The sequence below is a fragment of the Triturus cristatus genome, chromosome 5_1 (genome assembly GCF_964204655.1).
Source record: "Triturus cristatus chromosome 5_1, aTriCri1.1, whole genome shotgun sequence".
NCBI lineage: Eukaryota > Metazoa > Chordata > Amphibia > Caudata > Salamandridae > Triturus > Triturus cristatus.
The window spans coordinates 77163605-77190458 of record NC_140587.1 but is presented as its reverse complement, the minus strand read 5'-3'; the positions used below and the strand labels follow the sequence as shown (position 1 = coordinate 77190458).

Here is a 26854-nt window from a genome sequence, read left to right as displayed (position 1 = left end):
TTGAGTGATCACAGGAAGCATGGAGATGAACAGTTGTTGAATTCTTATGTGAGACCTTTTAGGCCAGTTTCTACGGCTACTATTGCAAGGTGGGTGAGATTTTGTATGTTTGGAGCAGGTGTGAATTTGCAAGAATATGGTGCACATTCAGTGAGGGGTGCGATGGCGAGTAAGGTTTATTTGTCTGGTGGTCTTTTTAGCGTGCAGCAGATTGGACGAAGGTAGATGTTTTTGCAAATTTTGATTTGAGACCTTTGGGTCAGGTTTCATCTGTGGGTTTATCACTGCTTTGAACATGCATAATGATAGCCTCCGGTCTTGTCATGAAATGTAGATTCTCCAAGTTTGTGTACAGAGAATCTGGATTTCATTAAAGACACAGAGGCTAGCATTATCCCTCTTTCCAGTTTTAATATTGGAGGGGGTGTGGTGTAGTTAAGGTTTTTTTTTAAAGGTAATTTATGTTTGTTAAGAGTTTATTATTATGGGAGATCAGATTATTTATGGGATTTTATGTTTTTCAGATGTCCAGTAAAGCAGGAAATGAAGGAACATTTAAAACCAATCCTGAAACAGCACAACACGACACACACTAAAAGTGTATTTGATGCACCTCTCTCTAGTCGTATGAAAGCACACTTTTGCCTACCCTCCTCGAGTACAACTGAAAAATCGAGCCTTTTGCTCTCACGGAGTGCAACACCACTGCCCCTGCCGTTCCCAAGGGGCGATCCCAATGATCAATGCAGACTTTTACCCACTGTGGGTTTCACCTCCCAATTTAAATATTCAAAAAACAATAATATACGAATGTCCATCCAGTCATCAACAGTGTTCAGTTTTCTTTATTCTTCCATCGAATTTGCAACAAAGCACCAGGCAGCCAACGCGTTTAGTTCTTTTTAGAAAGAACTTCGTCAGGGCAATTGATTTACTAATACTTATTTTTTGGTCTGAAGACGCACATCACAGGTGGTTCGATTCCGAGCCCTCCGGGCATTGCCCCCTTGTGTCCAACATCACAGATTACGTGTAACGGCTGTTGTGCCCTTTGTGTCGAAGTGTCTAATATATAGTGGTAATTTTCCTCATGACAATATTTTGTTACTTGGCTGTTGTGCCAGCGGCATCGTATGTGTAGTAGCAGACGAATTATTCACTCAGGTGCTCAAGGACTGAAGGAATTTTTGTTCACGAGAAAGAGGTGATGTTTGCAACCAGAGCAGCTTAAAAGAGGAAGAGGTTTCTGTGATTTGGTTTATAAATTGTTGGACATTCCAAGTTCCAGAGTTTAGATGTTAAGTGATTTAATACTTTGAAGTGCTACAAGGAGGTGACAATAAAAGTAATATGCATAACGCTAGCCTCTGTGTCTTTAATGACATCCAAATTCTCTCTACATAAACTTTGAGAATCTACACTCTCTGACAGTGATTTATTTTCAGTGAAGCTTCCCCTACATTCTGTGCACTGATAGGGGTTCTCATCAGTGTGGGTTATTTGATGTCTTAAAATAAAACATTCTTCTTAGTGAAGCTTCTCCCACATTCAGTACACCGATGCAGTTTCTCTTCAGTGTGGATTCCTTGATTCATCAACAGCGTACTGTTCACAGTAAAGCCTTTCCCGCATTCTGTACAATGAAATGGTTTCTCACCAGATTGGATGCTCTGAAGCAACTCCAATTGGCTTTTCACAGCAAAACTGTTCATGCATTCTGTGCACTGATAGGATTGCTCACCAGTGTGGAGTCTCTGATAGGTGAACAGCATACTCGTGTCAGTAAAGCTTTTCCTGCATTCTGTACAGTGATAGTGTTTCTCACCATTGTGGATTCTCTGAAGCTTCATCAAAGTGCTCTTCTCAGTAAAGCTTTTTCCGAATTCAGTACACTGATAGGGTTTCTTACCAGTATGGATTCTCAGCTGGCTCAACAGCGTGCCCTTCTCAGTAAAGCCTTTCCCGCGTTCTGTACACTGATAGGGTTTCTCACCGGTGTGAATTCTCTGATGCATGAAGTGTGCCCTTCAGAGTAAAGCCTTTCCTGCATTCTGTACACTGATAGGGTTTCTCACCATTGTGGATTCTCTGATGCTTCACCAAATTGCTTTCGACAGTAAAGATTTTCCCCCATTCAGTACAGTGATCGGGTTTCTCACTAGTGTGGAATCTGATGATTCAACAAATGGCTTTTCACAGTAACGCTTTTTCCACATTCTTTAAATAGATTCTCTGATGCAACAGCATAAAATTCACAGCAAAGCTTTTCCCACATTCTGTACACTGATAGGGTTTCTCACCAGTATGGATTATCTGATGCTTCAACAGTTTGCCCTTCTCAGTAAAGCTTTTCCCACATTCTGTACACCAATAGGGTTTCTCATCAGTGTGGATTCTCTGATGCTTCAACCGTGTACCCTTCTGAGTAAAGCTTTTCACACATTCTGTACACTGAAATGGTTTCTCACCAGTGTGGATTCTCTGATAATTCAACAGTGTTCTCTTCTGAGTGAACCCTATTCCACATTCTGTACACTGAAAGGGTTTCTCCTCATTATGAAGTCTCTCATGTACCAATAGTGTGCTCTTTGCAGCGAAGCATTTCTCACATGCCACACACTGATAGAGTTTATCGGAGAAACGGGTTATCTTATGCATCATCAGTGTCCCGTTCTCACTGAAGCATTTCCTACATTCTGTACAGTGATAGGGTTCGTAACCAGTATGGATACTCTGATGAATGGACTGTATGCTATCCGAAGTCAAGATTTTCTAGCATTCAGTGCACTGATAGGGTTCCTCACCAGTATACATTATCTTATGCTTCACCAGTGTGCCCTTATCAGTGTATCTTTTTCCACTTTCTGTACAGTTGCATGGTTTCTAACCAGTATGGACTATATGACAACAGTAATTTCTTGTCATTGAAGTTTTTCCCACATTCATTACACTGAAAAGGTTCTCTGTTGCTTCACCAGTGTGCCATTCTCAGTGAAGCTTTTCACACTTTCTGTACAATTATAGCGTTCAACACCTGTATGGGCTCTCGCAACAGCTGCTTTGGTTTTAGTGGAGCTTTTCCCCCATTCCGAACACTGGTATGACCTATCCTCAGAAGGAACTATTTGATGCCTGTGCAGCGAAGAACACTCCGTGCAAGTTTATCCACATTCCATTTACATCTAGATTATCTCTCCTCCAGAAATGTTTTGGGGGTCATGCTTGTACAGTTTATCCTTAGGATATTCAAATTTACTGCTCTAATTTCGCATTAGAATTACACTTGCAGGAGAGCTGAGGGAAGCTTTTCTCCCATTCTGCACTCGTTTTTTTTTTTAATCTCACTAGAACATAACATCTAAGGTACTTATCATAGGTAAAATATCGGTATACTCAAAGAGATGATCTCTGGTGTGAATCTTTTAAACTGTCCATAAAGAGGAGCTCTACATGAGCTTTTTCACACACTAGGCCTGTGTTTCTCCCCTGAACGTATATTGTAGGGTAAGTGTCCAGCATCCAGCTGAGAAATTTGACAGACTCTGCACACTGATAAGGTTGATCATTTAGTGATGATGACAAGAGCTTTTCTGGTGCTGGGGTGCTGCAGGTCTCTTCATCTAGTTCTTCAGGTTCATTGATTCTGCAAATGAAAAACAACTCTGTGATGGTGGGGATGAAATCAGGTAGATGTTTTCATCAAAAGGACATGAAAAGAGAGAAACTGTATGAGAAAAGCATGATTTTAAAGGGGAGAGGCACAGACGGAGGGAAGAGAAAAGCAACGGGGTCTGCACTCGACATTAACAGAGCATAAATGTAAAGTACACTTTTCTGATTGCAACTGGTGAGCTAGTCGATCCAGTTGGTGCCTACACCAATGAGATAAGAACTTATTAGACTGTTCAGTTTTGAAAAAATGTGCGCCCCTTAAAAATGACACTTAACTGGTTGCTAGCCCAGATACAGCACCAGTACTCCCAAGATTGACAGGTAACTTCTAGGACTAGTAGAGTGTGGGGACGATTCCTCCACTGATCCAAACTCCAAATACCAGCTGTCTGGAAGCAACTAATAAGCAGTATTTCAGATCTATGGAGCGCTTTCATACCATTGCAGACCTACAATGTCCTAACGCAAGTTAGTTTTCTCCCATAAAGCAGCAATGTAAGGACATTCAATTTCAAAAATCCATGCAGAGACTTTGCAGTAGAATCTTTCTCCTCTTGTACTCATTGACTAACTTGGTAAGGAAGCAAAAAAACAACCAACAGAGAATAGACACAGACAACTGGTCTCGGGAGGAATATATTCTATATTTATTAACACACTTCTAGTAAAAGACACACATCTGTGAATCCTAAATCATGCAAGCATACATGGGAGTTCAAAGCCAAGAATTATGATCCTAACACAGGCAGCACTGCCTCGCAGAGCACATGTGGGATCCAAGACAGCCAATGCCTGGTACAGTGAGGAAGGGCAGACAACATCCTTCTCTTGTCAGGTAAGAATCCAGGACAATGAGAGCTTCCCCAGCCTTGCAAAGTAAGTTATACCCCTTAGGAAGCCAACTTACACCCATCAGCAATCTTCTCCTGAAGGTATTCCCCCACCATAGCATCATGCTGTTGGAAGGGGATAGGGTACCAGGTGTGATAAAGAATCGGGGAGATCTGGGAGGGTGACACTCACCTCTGCCAGGAAAAACGGAACATGCTAACCTTAGTATTTACTGCTGGACAAAGTGTCATCTCCCTAAGACTGAGCATAACGGGGAGTGTCTGACCACCTCCCTCCTGCATGGTGTAAAATATGTTACCTTGGTAGAGAGGGGATTATCGAGACTCAAAATAAAGACCTGGTCCTGAAAACACAAAATCTAGCCCTAGACTAACCCCAGACAACCTTTCATTCAGAACTTTGTTACACAACCATTTTGCCACAAAGTCCCACACTCTTTATGCACACAATACCAAAACACCAACAATTCTTTCCCTGCTCTCTATGCATTCCACACTTTACAAGGGAGGAACATGAGCATTCCAAAGTTGATGATGTGCCTTGAGGTGTAGGGGTGGGGGCAGAGATAATCACACACCTCAGCACACTAAGCAACACAATGTGCCCAGTAATCAGTCTTGGCAGAAGGGTAAGCGCACAGCCAGGATGACGTCTGCCACTTTAACAGCAAATCAAGAGTGCTCAGATATCCTCGCTCTATCTCAAACCACAAATGTGGAGAAAGGTTTCTCCAGGTTGTATTCCTTTAACCCACATCAAGCCTAGTCTTACGTTGAGGAGCTTTGCGATTCGATACAATTTAAAGTAAACACTATCAGTGCAAGTGATTTCAGGGCTAGCTTCCAGTGTGGAGATGATTAGAAAAAGAACACTGAATGCATACAAGGATTACAAAAGATACAATACAGGATTAGTATAGTGTATGCACTAGTCTGTGCCAAATTAACATTTTTGTATAAGGAAGACGTTCAGCAATGACTAATCGCATTCCCAATCAGGGTCCTAAGCCCATTCTCAGTGATACTTCATCCTTCTCCTTAGTAATATCCAGCCACAATCCCACATCGGATCGGTGCCCCATCGATCAATGATGTCTCATCTCTCTCATGACCCATGGAAACACGCAAAAGTCATCCCTGTTTTTTAAACAACCCTTGCTTGACGTAGGTCAACCAGAAACCTTCTCTCCTAGTGTTTCCATTGTTCAGTGCTACTCAGATGCTGCAGAGAGCTCAGAGGAGCATTGGGGCTAGTGGAAGATCAGGGGATCACGGAGGCTGCAGGGGGCTCAGAGGAGCATTAAGGCTAGGGGGAGCTCAGAGGGGCACAGACTGGGGGTAGCTCAGAGGAGCGCGGACGCTGGGGGTAGCTCAGGAGGAGCGCAGAGGCTGGGGGTAGCTCAGGAGGAGCGCAGAGGTTGGGGGTAGCCCAGGAGGAGCGCAGAGGCTGGGAGTAGCTCAGAGGAGCGCAGAGGCTGGGGGTAGCTCAGAGGAGCGCGGAGGCTGGGGGTAGCTCAGAGGAGCGCGGAGGCTGGGGGTAGCTCAGCGGAGCACGGAAGCTGGGGGTAGCTCAGAGGAGCGCTGGGAATAATAGAATTGTGGCTGCAAGGAGCTCCGGACAGCAGTGAGTCTGCAGGGAGATCAGAGAAGCACTGAGGCTGTAGCGGGCTCAGAGGAGCAAAGGCTGCAGGGGGCTTAGAACAACACTGAGGCTGCGGGGGATCAGATGAGCACTGAGGCTGCAAAGGGATAAGATGAGCACTGAGGCTGCAGAGGGATTAAAAGGAATCAAAACCCTAATTTAGATTTAGGACCTAATTATTCAGCTTTATCTGTCACGTGCCCACACACTGTGAAAAATTATGTAAAGACAGAAAAACTGTATAATGCTGTTTAAACGTGCATGTTAAAGTTGCACAATTGTATCTAGAAATAACCTACAGCCTGCTTTCAAAAAAAGGTCTAAATACGGTTTGATTCGAGTGTTTTTCCTCTTCATTGTATTCGAGCTGAGAACGTCCTGCCTAGGATAGGCAATAATGTTTTCCATTGTAGTCTGTAAGTTTGGCGTGAGAAGTCACGAACAACAGGAAAGAGCTGTTCTTTAAATAAATGTATGTAATCTGGGTGGGACATAACGGAAAAGCAGGAAGCTTTTTCTATTGTGAACATTGTAATATGGATCTAGGGCAAAATTAGTATTTTAAGAAGTAGACTTGAGGTGTATGTACGTTGAGACTGACTTGTGCTTCGCTCATAGCACATCACTCTCCCAGCTGAATTAGCCTGGCATGTACAATAAACCTTTATGTACTCCTTTTTGTTGCAGATGTGGCGATTAATTATTTGCACTGCTTAAAGGATTTTTTCCCAACATCGTGGCAGAGCCAGCCAACAGATCCCCTTAGCTCCTGCCTGCCGCTGGGGAGGTTCCCCTTCGGAAAACTAATTTAATCGTGCACAATTTGAGGAGGATGACCGACGCCCGGTGATACGAAAGATCTGTTTTTCGGACAACAGGGGTACCAGTCTGGGGGGACGTCTGCAGCGCCCAGATAAGGTAGGAAAAAAAGGCGATCGTCGAATCCTTGTGTATTGATCCACAACTGTTACAAACGGAGAGGCGTATTTAGTTAATTATGGCAGACCTTTGTTTAGTAATCGTCAGAGAAATAGATGTTTATTTAGTTAAACTTGGCAGACTGTTTTTCTTTCCCTTTGGGAATTATTAGAGAAATGATATAAGAGGTTTATCCTGACAGTTTGAATTAGGAAAACGTCATAAAGAGAAAAAGTTGATATTTTGTATTAATATGTTATGTGAGTTGTTTTTCTAAATATATATGTATCTATAAATATAATGTAGATGTGTGATTGTTATATCATGTGTAATAGATTATAAGTTCTCTTGCATTATCAGAGGTACCAACTGTTTTTTAGTGTGAACTACATTAGGACAGGAGCCTTTAAGAATAGTAAAAGTTTTTTGGTAGATTAAAAGGAAAATTGTGAGGTCATGCCTTTCTTTAAGAAAACTTCCAAGGGGAGGCAGGGAGACAAGGGACACAAGGGACTACTTTAGGCCATATGATTTCCACATTTCCAGGAGACTCTGACCAAATAAAAAGACATTGTCAGGAATGGGCAGAAGGCACAAAGACTTCCCTGGTTCCATGGCCACCAGATGGCTCTTTTGATAATACAGTGATAGCCCATGTAATGTAATATATCTCTTAGGAGCATATAAAGGAGATAAGAGAACAAAAAGATTAGCATCATTGGACATGTGGAAGATATTCAGTCATGATTCCCATGTAGAAGCCACAGCACCACCACCCCCGACATATTCTGAGATAATTAAAGGGCCCTTATGCAGTCAGGGTATGTTTCCATCATTGTCAGTGGAAGATAAGGAATCCACTACCTCAATAGACTCCGTGGACACTGATGTTCCAGCTTAAGGCTATAAAGATCCAATATTAATTCCCTTGACTGACATAAACAAAGTTACCCCAAAGGTTGATGACTTATTACAAATGGGGGAGGTTGATCTTGCTCAAACAATCAATAAAGACCGTCTTAAACCTGAAAAAGGGGTGAAACCCCTAGGATGATTGTCTCCGGTCCAGGGAGGATCTGGCTTGGCAGTTCGGGCTGGACTGTTCCTATGAGGCACAGGGTCAAGACTGATTTGCATATGGCCAGGTCTAAACTGGGGTGGCATGGTGAGCAAAAGAATGATGGATTTAACCCAGCTCTCTTGACTGGGGGTGGATGTTTTGATTTGTTCTGCATTCCGTCCATCAATTATGTTCCCGAAGCTCAGTTATGGGCTGTGCAGCAGGCGTCTTCAGCTGCTTCAATGTTCTTCGGTGGAAGAGTCAGGCAGCGTAATTTCTACATCAGGCAAGCCGCTCATCACTTCCGAACTTCAGGCTCCGTATTTCTCAGCAGCAACCCTCTGCTTTCTGTGTCGACCGTGCAGGATACCTTCCAACAGCTCTGGATATACGTTTTACGGTGGTTTTGACAGGATTTTAGCAAGATTTGTCAATTAGGGGCAGGAGCTACGCGCCACTGTGTCTACACAGCCATCTTGTCACGCCATACCCCCCCAATATTGAGTTGTTAGTATGCAACTCCATACTAACCAATGGGGCGAGTAGTCTTATTACAGTGAAAACAACAATGCAGGGTTTTTGCTGTCAGGACATGTAAAACAGAACATATCTTTCTCTTTAATATAATGCACCTTGCCTTTGAGGCTCTTTAAACCTACCTTCAGTGTGACTTACAAATATTAAAAAGGAAGGTTTTGGCTGTGCCACAGGTTGAAATGGCACAGTAAAGTTAACAGTTTTAAAGACAATGTCAGTGTGTGACAGATGTTACATCTTGTCACGCTCGTGGTGGCACAATAAGTGTTGAAGTCCATGAGGAACATTTAAAGTATAGACTCCGGGTACATAGGAGGTCATATATTAGGGACCAATGTATTAGTAAAAGTAGGCCAATTAAACATACACTTTGAAAGGTCAGAGTACATGCACCGATGCCTGGAATGCAAGTTCCACAGCACTAAAGAGTCATTTCACAGCAATAAATCCAGCAACATTAGGGCAAAATGTTTAGGGGAAAGCCTGCAAAAAGAGTCTCTCCCACACTTCTCTCCATAATTAAGCATTGCTTTTGGCTTTTTTGACAGACAACCAAACAGTATAGTATTTCAAATACTCATGAAATAAAAGTCTTTAAAAACAATGATGATAAAACAGCATACTATATGTTATGGATCTTCATACGCTATGGTGTTTTCTCATGAGAATTAGTCACGTCAGTCACACTGCAATGAGGCTTTGACATGGAATTTTGTCACAGCAATACATTTTTTAATCTTGCTTTGTTGTTCCAAATAACATATTATTGCACATTTATTTTCACGTGTGTGTCTACATGTGTGCATATAAATTTATGATAAAAAGTAGTATTTTTAAAAAAAGGCCAAAGAGCTGTCATGGCAGGGAATTTTAGAGAGCCAGTGAATGGGGTATTACTTACTTAAAAAAAGCTCTTGTTCTGACCCCATGGCGATGATTATCTTTACCTTTATACTTTCAACAATTATATTTACCAGTCACGTATCCCTGTGCAGGGCAAGACTGCAATGTTTTTAACATTAAGAAATTGTCAAATAATAGAATACGTAAGGTGAAAGAGAGAACTCTTATTGTATTTTGAATTTGTCTTCTGGATTTGCTTTCCTATCCATTCTATTTCCCAAATTCTGATATATTTCAAGTCCCCTTGCTTCCCTAGTATTCCACATTCTAGGCTATGAGTTTTCTACAATGAACGGATTCTTTGATTATTTTACAATATCTGCATTCTTGTGAAGCTTTTCTCATGTTTGCCACAATAAACTGCCTTTAGAAAAAGCTTCACTCAGATGCCCTCTATAGATTCGGAACAATGAAAGATTTATCAGAATGGATTTCATAACAAGACCAGAGGCTATGATTATGCGTATTACTTTTATTTCCACCTCTTTGCAGCACTTCAAAGTATTAGATAGCTTAACATCTAAACTCTAAAACTTAGAATGTCCAACAACATATAAACCACATCACAGAGGCCATCTTCCTCTTTTATATGCTGCTCCTTGCAAGATAAGTATGCTGTTGTGTGTTTTAAATATGAAGGAAAGAATGTAGAAGTTATGTTTTGATTAGTTGTATCTATAAGGGTATGATTGAAATATAACTGATTTAGATTCATTTAATAGAAGTGGCTTGTATATTTTGTTTTTCGGACCCAAGTTATGGGTTAATTATGGTTTATTTTTTCAGGTAAGTACTCCTGTAGCGATTAATTTGAGGGTTTCGTTGTTAGTTAAAGAAAACGTTAACAAAATGTACAGTTTAAATGTTGCGCCGCGAGCACGCAATTAATTTGCAGCTCGCGGCGTGATTCAGACGTTCTCTCCGAGTTGCATTGTCAGGTGCGCCATGGAGTATCAAGGGAATTGGAAGTCCGAGGTGCGTCATCACGCGTACATGCGTGGGGACGCATCGCGGCCATCTTTAGAGAAGGCTAGAGCGCTAAATGATGCACTGTTGAAAAATACAGGCATCGGGTGACCAGCGCACAGTCAGGGTCAGTTTCAACTGACAAATAAGCTGTTTTTTGTCAGCAGGCGGTTGAGTAAATAGTGATCGGGTGGTTTAAGCTTTATTTAGGTTTGGACAAATAAGTTTATTAGAAATGATAAAATAAGTAAATTATAAAATAGGAAATAAATAGTGGTGATTCAACTGTGAGTCATGGAGATAAATGAGAATGCACAATCTTCAGGCTCAGGAGATGCAGATTTAAGAAAATTAGTGCAGGAAGAGGTTAATAGTTCAATGAAGGAGGTTTTAAAGAGTGTTATGAAGAGGAAAATGAGGGCAGAAGAGTGCTCAGAGGAAGAGAATTGGTCATTAGAGGATGAAGAAAGTAAAAGGGAATTAAGGTTATGGAAAGAGAACATGAAAATCAAAAAATAGAGAGGTTGGAGTTAAATTTTTAACAAAAGGGAAAGGTGAGCCTGGCGCCACAGAAGGAGAAGGTGTCCATCGCGGCACAAGAGAAATTGATAGGTCACTAGATGAAATCAGGGATCAAGAAAGTGAGAATGATAAAGATGAATTCATTTTAGATGATTATTATGATGATGGTTGGGACATGGATAAGGAAAGAAAGGAGAAAGGTTTAGTTAAGGATCCTCAAGGTGAGGATAAGTTTATTTCGGGGCTAATAAGACATCCAAGGAGCACTGACTGGTGGCCTTTGCCTCATGTTGCGGAGTTTATAAAGCTTTGGATTAGAAGGCCATTGGAGAAAGAAGCCAGGGTGGTCATGAGAGCAGAATGTTCAAATCCTGTAGTTGAGGAAAAATGTTGCATGACTCCAGACCTTGACCCTGATTTAATACTTTTTTTTATTTAAACTGGGGCGTGACTCTAGGAACAGTTTAGAGAGAGCACTCAATGTCAAGATAGATTATTGGATGTTTTGGGGCCTTTGGCCAGAATTCTTGACTTGGCTGAAGAGGCAAAAATGAAGAGTGTGCACGTGGATAATGAGGTGTTGAGAGGTTAGTCTCAAAGAGCTGTATGTTTGCTAAGTAATGCAAAAGCAGCTTTTGTCATGTGAGAGGAGTAAAGCAGTCCTGATGAGGATTAGTCCAAAATTGGGAGATTTTTCAAAAAAAGAACCAACAGAGGATCCTAAAGGATATCTATTCGGAGAAGGTTTGGTGAAGGGTGTAGGGAAGCATGTGTCTACCTTCACCAGTCTGGATAATGCACAAACATCCTTAAAAAGAGTGTTTGGTAGGGGTGTTTTTGACAGGGCTGGGGCATGGGCCCGTTTCCCTGACCGGTGAGCAAAAGAATGATGGATTTAACCCAGATCTCTTGACTGGGGGTGAATGTTTTGATTTGTTCAACATTCCGTCCATCGGTGGGCGCTAGGTGGCGCACGACTGCGACGGCCGCACGCCTGTGAGGCTTAAGTCCAGCCGAGCAGGAAAAGATACTCCTACACCCATCCTTCGTCACCGAAATAAAGCACAGACATCACGGACGGCTGGCCGATGCCCCGCCAAGTCTGGGGATACCACATTTGTCGCAGTAAGCCCGCAAATCGCCTGGAGAGAGACAAGGGATCCAGCGGGCGGGGTGCTCCGCTGTGCTCTGGAGCCCGGGGCCGGCTGGCTGCACTGGTGGAGCCCGGGGCCGCGAGGGCGGTGAACGCGGCTGCACTTCCGTGCGCTGGCCGCTGCGACTGGGAGACTGCTGGACGGCACACCGGACCACTACGCTGCGGAGGTTGGTGCTGGAGCAGAGACGCGCGGGGCTCTGGACCTTGCCGGCGGTCCACTAAGTCGCTGGGTGGATCCCCCCACCCGAGTGCTGCGGCCACGGGACAAGCGGCGTTAGGAGCCGATGCTGCGCTGCTGTCTGCGGTGGGGCAGAGGTATTGGCGCTTACGGGGCTAGAGACAGGAGCACCCGGGACTCAACAGCTGCTGCGCGACCTTCCCTGTTGGGCATCGACTGCTGCTGATATCGCCGCGAGTCCGCTGACGCTGCAAGGAGCAGCCGCCATTTTGAATAGCTGACTTTGGGCATTTGGTGGGCCGGTGCTGAAGTGTAGGCCTCTGGTGCCTGGCTGGGGCGACGAGCTACTGTCCGCTTCTTTCTTCTGCATGCCCGGTAGGCCCGGGGCCCTTGGGGTGCGCAGGTGCTTATCCCAAGGTGACTGAGCTGGGTCTGGTAGCCATTTTGTGTGTCCTACAGGATAAACAACCTACATTGGCTGTGGGAGATACGCTGCCCCATTGATTGGAAAGCCCGGAGTTGCGGTGCTCTGCCCCTTAGGTCTGCCGGAGGAGCGCAGGGTTTACCTGGGGGGCATCTGGATACCTGGGGCAGCTGTTCGTTGGTGCAGATACGACGTACTGCCGCTCCACCCTGCCTACATATCTAGCGGATACTGCGCTGCTGACGTGGGGGGCACCTGCTGCGGCCCCAGGCCATGCTTTGCCACACTGAGCCCAGTGCAACTTACTCCTGGAGGTGTGCCTGTCGCCCTCTTGCCCTTCTTTGGTGGGTGAAGGGTGCTGCCCTAGATTGGGAGCGATTTCTGCCGCAGCTGCCGTCCGTGTGCTCCTGGGCTGCTCCGGTGTGTCGTGTTTATTGTAGTACGATGGGGCGTACGGACAATAAACAATCCAAGCTTCCCTTTGAAATGCACAAAACCCCCAAGCCGTCCGGGCAGGAGCCCTCTGGTCTGGATGCAACGGAGACGCCGGCTGAAGATTGGAAAGCCCTACTGGTGGATATGAAACAAAGCCTCACGTCCATTGGCACCAAGATCGATACCATGAACATGCGCATGGAGGCGGTGGTCAACAAGCTGGATCAGCACGAGCAGCGGGTGAAGGAGGCTGAGGCCAGAGTATCGGACCTTGAGGATGGAGCTGCAACCAGTAAGGGGCACTTTTCGCAGATGGACAAATTGCTCAAAGGTATAGCTGATAAAAATGAAGATTTAGAAGTGCGCTCCCGAAAAATAATGTCCGTATCCTTGGCCTGGCGGAATCCACCAATGTGGGGTATATGGAGGACTTCATTGAAAAGCTCGTGGTTGATCTGTTTGGCCGCGACTCCTTCTCTGCGCATCTCACGGTGGAGAGAGCGCACAGATCGCTGGGGGCCCGTCCGCCTCCCGGGGCGCCACCAAGACCGGTGATAGCCCGCTTTTTGAACTATTGTGACAGAGATGCAGTCTTGCGTCTGGCTCGGGGGAAAAAAACAGGTGCACTTTGAAAACACTACGCTGGCCTTCTATCCGGACTTCACGCAAGCAGTTCAGGATGCCCGGCGTAAGTTCTCTATGGTCAAGAAAAAAATTGCAGTCGCAGGACATTTCCTATGCCATGTTGTACCCGGCGAGGGTAAAGATCACGCAACAGGGAAAGCAGCATATCTTCCAGATCCCGCAGCAGACGGAGGATTATCTTAAACAACGGCGGCACACGGCGTCTGGAGAGCAGGGGCGTGACGGCGCTCCAGGTCTAACTCCCCTTTATCGGCTCCGGATTAAGCCTTGTATTCGACATTGGTTCCCGTGTGACTCTGATTGCAGACAATTTTGCTGAACGACTTGTAGTTGGCGATGTATAACAATTTCAAATTTTAATTTTTCTTCTGGTGGACAGTCCTGCTCGGCATCTCCTCCCTGTCCCGCGGTAACTGCCCGCTTACAAGCGGTGCGGTGGGTGGGTGAGAATGGGGAGGGAGAGGACAGGTCGTGGGCCCTTGGCGCTTCCACACGAGGGCAAACCCCCATTTCTGTGGCACCGGAGGGCAATAAGTGAGTGATGTTGCGGGTTATTTGGGTGGAGGGGGTAGTGTACCCGGCATGTTGGGGAAGCTGGGGCGGGAGGAGTGTATATAGCGGTAGTTTTCTGGACTGTACACAATATGCTAGTTCTAGATGCAAGGCTGAGTATTGATAGTATTAGTCGCCATGCTGGCCGGAACCATACGTGATGATACTGGGATCACGATTGCTACGTGGAATGTGCAAGGTTTGAATAACCCCAGAAAGAAGCGATAGTTACTTGAGTATTTGGACAGACATGTTTCCATTGCTCTGTTGCAGGAAACGCACCTTGGCCCTAGTGTTGCGCCTCTGTTCGCATCCCGATGGGCCTCCCACTGCTGTTTCGCTGGCTACTCCAGCTATTCCCGCGGTGTTGCTATTTTGATCAAGAGAGGGGTGCCTTTTGTACCTCACGGGTCAGCTATTGACGTGGACGGTAGATATTGCCTGGTCTGGGGAAGACTCCAGTCTTATGAGGTGACGATTGCTAACTATTATGGGCCCAACACTGACGACCCTCGAGCACTCCTACAGTTATGGGATAAGATTCAAGACATAGGCACTACTTATGTTATTTGGGGGGGAGACTTTAACACAACAATGCAACCGCGGCTGGATAGGTCTAGAGCTACATTGGCACACTCTACGCTCACCCATAGGACATTGAAGGATATAGTAACTGACAATCGTTTCATAGATCTGTGGCGCCATGTCCACCCACTGGTACGGGCGGGTACGCATTATTCAGCGGTTCATTCGTCCTGGGCCAGGCTAGATTACCCGTTTGTGTCGGTTGGTATGGCGCACTGGGTACACACTGCGTCTCACTTGGCTCGAACATATTTGGACCACTCTCCAGTTGTGGCGGAACTTCATCCCCCACTAAGGCTCACCCTGTACAGTAACTGGCGTTTTAACCCATCACACTTGCATGATACGGTGTTCAGAGAGGAGTTGGAACAGGATGTTCGGGATTTTTTCAGCGTAATGTTGACTCAGTTTCCAGTGTGACTGTAGTGTGGGAGGCATTCAAAGTTACAGTTCGTGGATGGTGTATATCCAAAGGGGGAGGCATCATGAAAACATTGCGTAGGGATCTCTCCCGGCTGGAAGGGGAGCTTAAAACGTTAGAAGAGGATATAGCGGCCAGAGCTGATGATAATGCATTTAGGGCTACCATGCGTAACAAGCTAACTGAATACGGTGTGCTGGCGGACAGGGAATGTAAATTTCGGGGGAAGGCGCATACGGCCAAAAGATATGGGAAGGGAGATAGACCGGGGAAAGCGTTGGCTACGGCAGTCAAACCCCCTAGATTCTCTAATTATGTGTCGGAGATTAGAGATGCGCAGGGCAATATATGTAGAGATCTTCTGACACAATTATCCACTTTCAGTGAGTTCTACAAGACTCTGTATTCATCGCAGAGAGGCGTCCCCCTAAACCTGCCTGAATATTTAGAGGATACAGCACTCGCCTGGCTGGGAGAGAATCAGCAAAAATTTCTACACTTCGAATTAGTGGCTGATGAAATTACAGAGGCTATTATGCAGATGCAGTCTGGTCGGGCACCAGGGTCGGACGGGCTACCCATAGAATTTTACAAAACTTATGTAAGGATTCTTGCCCCCATACTGAAAGAGGTATATTATGCGGCGCTCGAGGAGGGTGGCTTGCCTGGTACTATGCGTGAAGCATTAATTACCTCGTTGTTGAAGCCTGGAAAGTCCCCTCTCTCCTGTGACTCGTATCACCCCCTATCTTTGCTAAATTGCGACACTAAAATACTTGCTAAAGTACTGGCGACCCGACTCTGCTTGTTAATGTAGAGGCTTGTGCTTCCTGACCAGGCGGGGTTCATTCCCTAACGAGCTACGTCGCATAACCTTCGCACTCTTGCGGCGGTGCTACCATGCCATCCAGGGCGTTTTTTCTTTAGTACGCTTAGGGCGCAAATTACGCGACTTATATGGGGAGGGAAGCAGGCACGCCTTAACCTAGCCACGCTTATGTTGCCCTATCACCAGGGCGGGTTCGAGGTTCCTGATGTTGAGTTTTATTACTACTGTGCGCAGGCACATTTCGCAACTTATTGGTTTCATCCACCACCGTTTATGGCTCATTTCGCAGTGGAGGATGGCTATATGGCCCCCGACCCCTCCTTCAGGGTACCTCTTTACAGCAGTTAGGGAGCGCGAGCGAGACCCATTCGCGGGGACTGTACCATACTGGCTTGGCGTCGCATAGCTCGCAAACTGGGAAGTCCTATGTTATACTCTCCCAAGATGCCTCTGCTGCGAAACCCTATGCTACGCATCACGGAGGAGGGAATATGTTGTATGATGCTGATCAGCCTCGAGTACTCCTCGTGGGGGGGATCTTTACGTAGCGGGGCAGTTCCGCACACAGGAGCAATTCTTTGGCACGCGCCCACCCACGGTCATGGATACATTCCTATATACGCGACTCCGCCAAAGTGTTAAGGCGGTAACCCCGGAATTTCCGGCAGAACCCATTACATTGGCTCCCTTACATGCATTCTTACAGGCAGCACCCCCCCCAGCATGCTATATCTCTCCTCTATAGACACACGTTGCAAGCTAAGCTCACCCTTGCTACTCGAGCACGTGCCGAGTGGGACAGGGACTTGGCTGCCCCATTGACTGACGAACAGTGGGAACTTAGCTGCACACAGACAGAGGCCATCACAGGCAACAGTAGATTACGACTTATACACTTTAAATTTCTGCACCGTTTGTATTATTCCCCAGCCAAGCTCTACAGGTTCCAACTTAAGGAAAGTGATCGCTGTGTGCGCAGGAAGGGGCAGACTTCCTACACCTGGCCTGGAGCTGCCCCCTGGTGGCGGAATACTGGGTGCAGGTGTTTGAGGGTATCTCGAGCATGATAGGGGTCCTGGTGCCACCCTATCCCCTCCTGGGCCTCCTGGGGCTGACGCAAACGTAAATCACACGTTACAAAAAATTCCTATCAATGGGACTGCTGCTAGCCAAAAGGCAGGTGGCGTGCCGGTGGGGGAGGGGTCGGGCTCCTAAATTTAAAGAGTGGATTCATTCAATGACTACATGGCAGGGACACGTGCAAGACTATGCTGATCTCTTGCCCACTAAGTCCCGACCAAAAGACATTTGGGGACCGCTCACTTCCTATTTGATTGAACGGGCAGCGGAGGGCAGAGAAGAGGGTGGTGTGGGGGCTCAGGGGACAAGTAATGTGGAGATAGTTATGCCATGCTCTGGCATCTGAGGAGGGAATGTGGAGGGGGGAGTTCTGTGTGGGGCTGGGGGGGTGCTGGAAACAGGGTGCGACTCCTTCTACAATGTTTGAGAGGGGTTGAGCAGGGGTCGGGCAGCCTCGGGTGATGTCATGTCTGGGGTAACTATGAAGGCTATCAGGACTTGCAATTGCACATTCCATGGTAACAAGAAGACTGCTTCACATGGTGCTATAATGGACGAATACAGATTGGATTGTATAAAGAAAATATGGCCTGCATCAACGTTAGTGAGGGAGGAGTGGTTATAACCATGGTTCGGTTTGTACGGGAAGGTGTTATATGTATACGTACCTATGTATAATACGATAGGAAGGTTGGTCATCACACTAATGTACCGTACGAATTTTCAATAAAAATTAAAATTTAAAAAAAAAAAACATTCCGTCCATCAATTGTGTCTTTTACGGTCTTTTTCCAAGGGCTCAGTACCAGTCAAATGGGCGTGCTGCTTTCAGGGGTTTCAAGCCAGAGACTGGATTCTATCCCCAAAGAGGAAAAACAGCAGGCAGGATGTGACAAGCAAGTGGTCGAGCACAGTTTGCACAAGGATCCCAGTGTAAGTATGAAGACTGTTTTAGGTTCTTGCCCAGGCGAGGTAGGGGGAAGGTTGAGATTATTTGTGGAAAATGGGGAAATGATAAAGGACAGTTGGGTTATCCATACTGTGAAGGGTTATATGTTAAAGTTGGTGAAAATGCCAAAACAATTGAAGGAGCCAAGTCAATTGGTTTTCAAAGACTAACTGCAAGAAATAGTAGGAATAGAGGTTTTGGAGATGTTGCAGAAAGGGGTAATAGAAGTGGTTTCAGAGGAAGCCAGAGGTTTTGTAAGTACAATTTTTTGGGTGGAAAAGAAAAGAAAATGATGGAGGCCGGTAATAAATGAGAGAGGATGAAATCATTATGTGGTTTACAGGCATTTCAAGAGGGAGGGTATGCATTTTTTGAAAGATATCCTGCAAGCAGACGATTGGTTAGTGAAGTTAGATCTGAAGGATGCTTACTTCACTATTCTGATAGCGGAAGAAAGTCGCAAATTTCTTCAGTTCAGATGGATGGGACAGATGTACCAAATTACTTCCTTTACGTTTGGTCTGCTATCAGCACCCTGGTGTTTCACAAAGGTGTTGAGGCCTGTGCAAAATTTCTCAAAGAAAGGAGTGAAATGATTATGTATCTTTTTTTGATAATGTCACAGTGTGAGGAGGAGTCAGCTAATTCTAACTATAGATCTTTTAGAAGGTTTGGGATTTATAGTAAACAGAGAGAAATCTGTTTTATTTCCAAGTCAGTGTTTGGCGTTTTTAGGTTTCGTGGTAAACACTGTAGAGAAAACTTTCAGTTTGCCAGAAAAGAAAGTGAAGAAAATAAAATCTGAAGTGAAAGGACTATTGAGAAAGGAAAGAGCCAATCTGAGATCTTTGGCAAGAGTGATTGGTTTCTTTTCCTCGTCTATTCAGGCAGTATTTCCAAGGCCTCTTCATTACAGAGATTTGCAGAGTGAAGGCAGAGGCTCAAAGGAAAGGTTTCTGGTAATGAGATCAGGTCGTTATTTCTGCAGAGGCTCGGGAGGGGTTGGTTTGGTGGTTAGAGAACATGGAGGCATGGAATGGCCAAGCAATATTTGGGATATGCCCAGATTTTGTGTTGGAGACAGATGCAAGCTTTTTTGATTAGGGAGCATGTTTGGAGAATCAAGAGACAGGTGGAAGATGGTCCTTGGAGGAAATGTTTGAGCATATAAATGAAGTGGAAATGAAGGCAGGTCTTTATGCCTTGAGGAGTTTTGAAAAAAAATTGAGGCGTTTCAATGTTTTGTTGAAAATGGACAACGTTTCTGCGGTTTGATACATAAACCGCTTACGTGGGAGCAGGTCGAGGAATCGGACTCAATTAGCAAAGGAAATTTGGAGTTTTTGTTGAAGAGAAAATTGATTTGCAAGCAGAGTATTTATCAGGTCAGTGCAATGTAGTAGCAGACTGGAATTGAGCCATCTTAGGGATTACGGCGATTGGAAGCGGACTGTTCATTATTTCAGAAGACTATTGCACGTTTGGGGTCCACTGGAGGTGGATAGGTTTGCGTCAAGGCTGACTTTCCACTTGAAACGTTTTTACAGTTGGAGGTAGGATCCATTCTCAGAGGAGGTGGATGCGTTCCAGCAGGATTGGAGGAAAGTTCGGGGGTATGCTTCCCCCCCATTCACTTTGATTCAGAGTGTTATTGATGGTGAGGAGGCAGAGGTGTCAGTTGGAGTTGGTGACGTGGGCTGGTTAGGCATGGTTTCCAGGACTTCTGGAGTTGGCAATAGAGGAGTCTTTGTTGAGTCTTGTTCTAGAAGACGTGCTTCTGGGGGAGGAAGAAGTTTTTCATCCTTTGGTTTCAGAAGGGGCTTTGAGCCTTCTCATTTTGAGGATTTCAGGAGAGGAGAGCAGTTCGGAGATATTTCGGAGCAGGCTCAGGAGTTGCTCAAGAAGTCTTAGGCACCAGGATCTAGGAAAATATATTTGGGAGCATGGAGGAAGTGGTTTGGTTGGAGCTTGGAAAGGGGTTTGGATCCCGTGGAGGCATCTGCCATAGAATTGACTAATTATTTATCTTCCTTGTATGTAAAAGGTGTGAGTTGAAGGATAATCAATTGCTATAGGTCTGCAGTTGCTGCAGGTCAAAAATTAGTAGGAGGTTGTTCTATTGGTAGAGAGCCGTTGGTTTGTAGAGTGATGAAAGGAGTAAAGTCAAGTAGACCTCCTAAGCCATGATATAGTGGTTTGTGGGATGTTAACAAGATTTTAAAGTTTGTTTGAAGGATGGCCAGCTAATAAGTATTTGAGTCTGAAGCAGTTATCCCGGAAGATGGAAAGTCTTTTGTGTCTTATTTCTTTCAGGAGAGTTTCTGATGTAAGAAACGGGTGTTTTAATACAGATGGGGGATTTTTACAATTACAAAGAGGACTAAACGCATGTCAACTTGAATTTGTTGTCCTAGATTTGAGGAGCATCCTAAGTTGTGTGTGATAAGATGCTTGAGAGAATATGAGACTAGGTTGAGTGATCACAGGAAGCATGGAGATGAACAGTTGTTGAATTCTTATGTGAGACCTTTTAGGCCAGTTTCTACGGCTGCTATTGCTAGGTGGGTGAGATTTTGTATGTTTGGAGCAGGTGTGAATTTGCAAGAATATGGTGCACATTCAGTGAAGGGTGCGATGGCGAGTAATGTTTGTCTGGCGGTCGTTTCAGCGTGCAGCAGATTGGACAAAGGTAGATGTTTTTGCAAAGTTTGATGTGAGACCTTTGGGTCATGTTTCATCTGTGGGTTTATCACTGCTTTGAACATGCATAATGAGCGCCTCCGGTCTTGTCATGAAATGTAGATTGTCCAAGTTTGTGTAGAGAGAATCTGGATTTTATTAAAGACACAGAGTCTAGCATTATCCGTCCCTCCCGTTTTATTATTGGAGAGGGTGTGGTGTAGTTAAGGATTTTTCTAAAGGTAATTTATGTTTGTTATGAGTTTATTATGGGAGATCAGATTATTTATGGAATTTTATATTTTTCAGATGTCCAGTAAAGCAGGAAATGAAGAAACTTTTAAAACCAATCCTGAAACAGCACAACACAACACACACTAAAGGTGTATGTGATGCACCTCTCTCTAGTCGTATGAAAGCGCACGTTTGCCTACCCTCCTCAAGTACAAGTCAAAATCGAGCCTTTTGCTCTCACGGAGTGCAACACCACTGCCCCTGCCGTTCCCAAGGGGCGATCCCAATGATCAATGTAGACTTTAACCCACTGTGGGTTTCACCTCCCAATTTAAATATTCAAAACACAATAATATATGAATGTCTATCCAGTCATCAACAGTGTTCAGTTTTCTTTATACTTCCTTCGCGTTTGCAACAAAGCACCAGGCAGCAAACACGTTAAGTTCTTTTTAGAAAGAACATCGTCAGGGCAATTGGTTTACTAATAGTTGTTTTTTGGTCTGAAGACACATCACAGGTGGTTCGATTCCGAGCCCTCCGGGCATTGCCCCCTTGCGTCCAACATCACAGATTACATGTAACGGCTGTTGTGCCCTTTGTGTCGAAGTGTTTAATATACTGGTAATTTTCCTCACAACAATATTTTGTTACTTGGCTGTTGTGCCAGCGCATCGTATGTGTAGTAGTAGACGATTTATTCACTCAGGTGCTCAAGGGCTGAAGTCATTTTTGTTCATGCGAAAGAGGTGATGTTTACATCCGGAGCAGCTTAAAAGAGGAAGATGGCTTCTGTGATTTGGTTTATAAATTGTTGGACATTCCAAGTTCTAGAGTTTAGATATTGAGTGATGTAATACTTTGAAGTGCTACAAGGTGACAATAAAAGTAATATGCATAATGCTAGCCTCCGTGTCTTTAATGAAATCCAAATTCTCTCTACACAAACTTGGAGAATCTACATTCGCTGACAGTGATTTCTTTACAGTTAAGCTTTCCCCACATTCTGTGCACTGATAGAGGTTCTCATCAGTGTGGGTTATTTGATGTCTTAAAATAACATTCTTCTTCGTGAAGCCTATCCCACATTCAGTACACCAATGCAGTTTCTCATCAGTGTGGATTACTTGATTCATCAACAGCGTACCGTTCACAGTAAAGCCTTTCCTGCTTTCTGTACAATTAAATGGTTTCTCACCAGATTGGATGCTCTGATGCAACCACAAATGGCTTTTCACAGCAAAATAGTTCATGCATTCTATTCACTGATAGGTGAACAGCGTACTAGTGTCAGTAAAGCATTTTCCTGCATTCTGTACAGTGATAGTGTTTCTCACCATCGTGGATTCTCTGAAGCTTTATCAAAGTGCTCTTCTCAGTAAAGCTTTTACCGCATTCAGTACACTTATAGGGTTTCTTACCCGTATGGATTCTCAGCTGGCTCAACAGCATACCCTTCTCAGTAAAGCCTTTCACGCATTCTGTACACTGATAGGGTCTCTCACTGGTGTGGCTTCTCTGATGAATGAAGTGTGCCCTTCAAAGTAAAGCTTTTACCACATTCTGTACACCGAGAGGGTCTCTTACCATTGTGGATTCTCTGATGCTTCATCAAATTGCTTTCCAAAGTAAAGATTTTCCCTCTTTCAGTACAGTGATAGGGTTTCTCACTAGTGTGAAATCTCTGACGATTCAACAAATGGCTTTACACAGTAAAGCTTTTTCCGCATTCTTTGAATGCATTCTCTGATGCATCAACAGCGTAAAATTCACAGCAAAGCTTTTCCCGCATTCTGCACACTGATAGGGTTTCTCACCAGTATGGATTCTCTGATGGTTCAACAGTTTGCCCTTCTCAGTAAAGCTTTTCCCACATTCTGTACACTGATAGGGTTTCTCACCAGTGTGGATTCTCTGATGAATGAACAGTGTGCCCTTCAAAGTAAAGCTTTTTCCGCATTCTGCACACGGATAGGGTTTCTCACCAGTATGGATTCTTTGATGCTTCAACAGTGTACCATTCTGAGCAAAGCTTTTCACGCATTCTGTACACTGAAATGGTTTCTCACCAGTGTGGATTCTCTGATGCGACAAAAAATGGCTTTTCACGGCAAAACTGTTTGTGCATTCTGTACACTGATAAGGTTTCTCACCAGTGTGGATTCTCTGATGATTCAACAGTGGTCTCTTCTGAGTGAACCCTTTTCCACATTCTATGCACTGATAGGGTTTTTCACCAGTATGGATTCTCTGATGGTTCAACAGTTTGCCATTCGAAGTAAAGCTTTTTCCGCACTCTGTACACTGATAGGGTTTATCACCAGAATGGATTCGCTGATGATCCAACAGTGTTATCTTCTGAGTGAACCCTTTTCCACATTCTATGCACTGATGGGGTTTCTCACCAGTATGGATTCTCTGATGCTTCAACAGTTTGCCCTTCTCAGTAAAGCTTTTCCCACATTCTGTACACTGATAGGGTTTCTCACCAGTGTGGATTCTCTGATGAATGAACAGTGTGCCCTTCAAAGTAAAGCTTTTACGGCATTCTGTACACTGATAGGGTTTCTCACCAGTGTGGATTCTCTGATGCTTCAAAAGTGTACCCTTCTGAGAAAAGCTTTTCATGCATTCTGTACACTGAAATGGTTTCTCACCAGTGTGGATTCTCTGATGCAACAAAAAATGGCTTTTCACAGCAAAACTGTTTGTGCATTCAGTACACCGATACGGTTTCTCACCAGTGTGGATTCTCTGATGATTCAACAGTGTTCTCTTCTGAGTGAACCCTTTTTCACATTCTATGCACTGATAGGGTTTCTCACCAGTATGGATTCTCTGATGATTCAACAGTTTGCCATTCGAAGTAAAGCTTTTCCCGCACTCTGTACACTGATAGGGTTTATCACCAGAATGGATTCGCTGATGATCCAACAGGGTTATTTTCTGAGTGAACCCTTTTCCACAGTCTATGCACTGATAGGGTTTCTCACCAGTATGGATTCTCTGATGCGTCAACAGTGTACCCTTCTGAGTAAAGCTTTTCATGCATTCTGTACACTGAAATGGTTTCTCACCAGTGTGGCTTCTCTGATGCCACAACAAATAGCTTTTCACAGCAAAACTGTTCATGCATTCTGTACACTGATAGGGTTTCTCACCAGTATGGATTCGCTGATGATCCAACAGTGTTATCTTCTGAGTGAACCCTTTTCCACATTCTATGCACTGATAGGGTTTCTCACCAGTATGGATTCTCTGGTGTGCCAACAGTGTCCCCTTCTGAGTAAAGCTTTTCATGCATTCTGTACACTGAAATGGTTTCTCACCAGTGTGGATTCTCTGATGATTCAACAGTGTTCTCTTCCGAGTGAACCCTTTTCCACATTCTATGCACTGATAAGGTTTCTCACCAGTATGGATTCTCTGATGATTCAACAGTTTGCCATTTGAAGTAAAGATTTTCCCGCATTCTGTACACTGAAAGGGTTTCTCACCAGTATGGATTCTTTGATGGGTCAACAGTGTACCCGTGTGAGTAAAGCTTTTCTCGCATTCTGTACACGGATAGGGTTTCTCACCAGTGTGGATTCTCTGATGATTTAAAAGTGTTCTCTTCTGAGTAAACCCTTTTCCACATTCTATGCACTGATAGGGTTTTTCACCAGTGTGGATTCTCCGATGATTCAACAGTCTGCACTTCTGAGTGAACCTTTTACCACATTCTGTACACTGAAAGGGTTTCTCCTCATTATGAAGTCTCTCATGTACCAATAGTGTGCTCTTTGCAGCGAAGCATTTCTGACATGCCACACACTGATAGAGTTTATCGGAGAAACGGGTTATCTGATGCATCATCAGTGTCCCGTTCTCACTGAAGCATTTCCTACATTCTGTACAGTGATAGGGTTCGTAACCAGTATGGATACTCTGATGAATGGACTGTATGCTATCCGAAGTCAAGATTTTCTAGCATTCAGTGCACTGATAGGGTTCCTCACCAGTATACATTATCTTATGCTTCACCAGTGTGCCCTTATCAGTGTATCTTTTTCCACTTTCTGTACAGTTGCATGGTTTCTAACCAGTATGGACTATATGACAACAGTAATTTCTTCTCATTGAAGTTTTTCCCACATTCATTACACTGAAAAGGTTATCTGTTGCTTCACCAGTGTGCCATTCTCAGTGAAGCTTTTCACACTTTCTGTACAATTACAGCGTTCAACACCTGTATGGGCTCTCTGCTCTCGCAACAGCTTCTTTGGTTTTAGTGGAGCTTTCCCTCCATTCCCAACACTGGTATGACCTATTCTCAGAAGGAACTATTAGATGCCTGTGCAGCGAAGAACACTCCGTGCAAGTTTATCCACATTTCATTTACATCTAGATTATCTCTCCTGTGAAATTTTAACAGAAATGTTTTTGGGGTCATGCTTTTCTCACACCTGTACAGTTTATCCTTAGGATATTCAAATTTTCTGCTCTAATTTCGCATTATAATTACACTTGCGGGAGTGCCGAGGGAAGCTTTTCTCCCAATCTGCACTCGTTTTTTTTCTCTCACTAGAACATAACATCTGAGGTACTTATCATAGGTAAAATTCAGAGCAATGGTTTTCACTATCGGTATATTCAAAGAGATGATCTCTGGTGTGAATCTTTTAAACTGTCCATAAAGAGGAGCTCTGCATGAGCTTTTTCACACACTAGGCCGGTGTTTCTCCCCTGAACGTATATAGTAGGGCAAGTATCCAGGTCCAGCATCCAGCTGAGAAATTTGACAGACTCTGCACACTGATAAGGTTGATCATTTAGTGATGATGCCAAGAGCTTTTCTGGTGCTGGGGTGCTGCAGGTCTCTTCATCTAGTTCTTCAGGTTCTTTGATTCTGTGAATGAGAAACAACTCTGTGAAGGGGGGGAATGCAATCAGGTAGATGTTTTCATCAAAAGGACTATAAAAGAGAGAAACTGTATGAGAAAAGCAGGATTTTAAAGAGGAGAGGCACAGAAGGAGGGAAGAGAAAAGCAACGGGGTCTGCACTCAATATAAGGTTTAATGTCACAGAGCATAAATGTAAAGTACAGTTTTCCGATTGCAACTGGTGAGCTAGTCGATCCAGTTGGTGCCTACACCAATCAGATCAGAACTGATTAGACGGTTCAGTTTTGAAAAAATGTGCGCGCCTTAAAAATGACACTTAACTGGTTGCTAGCCCAGCTACAGCACCAGTACTCCCAAGATTGACCAGTAACTTCTAGGACTAGTAGTGTGCGAACGATTCATCCACTGATCCAAACTCCAAATACCAGCTGTCTGGAAGCAACTAATAAGCAGTATTTCAGATCTATGGAGCCGTTTCATACCATTTCAAACCTACAATGTCCTAACGCAAGTTAGTTTTCTTCCATAAAGCAGCAATGTAAGGACATTCAATTTCAAAAATCCATGCAGAGACTTTGCAGTAGAATCTTTCTCCTCTTGTACTCATTGACTAACTTGGTAAGGAAGCATAAAAACAACCAACAGAGAATAGACAGACAACTGGTCTCGGGAGAAATATATTCTATATTTATTAAAACACTTCTAGTAAAAGACACACATCAGTGAATC

General features: G+C 44.3%; 1 protein-coding gene and 1 pseudogene across 2 annotated transcripts in view; both read right to left on the bottom strand.

The window, feature by feature from the left end:
* Positions 1–1477: 1477 nt before the first annotated feature.
* LOC146830228 (uncharacterized) overlaps positions 1478–26854 on the bottom strand; it is a 71882-nt gene continuing 46505 nt past the window's right edge. The window contains exons 2-3 of one of the 2 annotated variants that reach the window (XR_014961391.1): positions 22826–26129; positions 1478–3643 (exon numbers count right to left, since the gene is read on the bottom strand). Coding sequence is in view for 1 of the 2 variants with exons in the window: in XM_085604434.1 (XP_085460560.1) it covers positions 22931–25096 (2166 nt within the window). In the remaining variant the exon portion in view is untranslated. Of the gene's footprint in view, positions 3644–22708; positions 26130–26854 lie in introns of those variants that run through there. The other variant, XM_085604434.1, reaches the window with a different exon arrangement.
* LOC146830229 (uncharacterized) lies at positions 1509–2661 on the bottom strand (annotated as a pseudogene).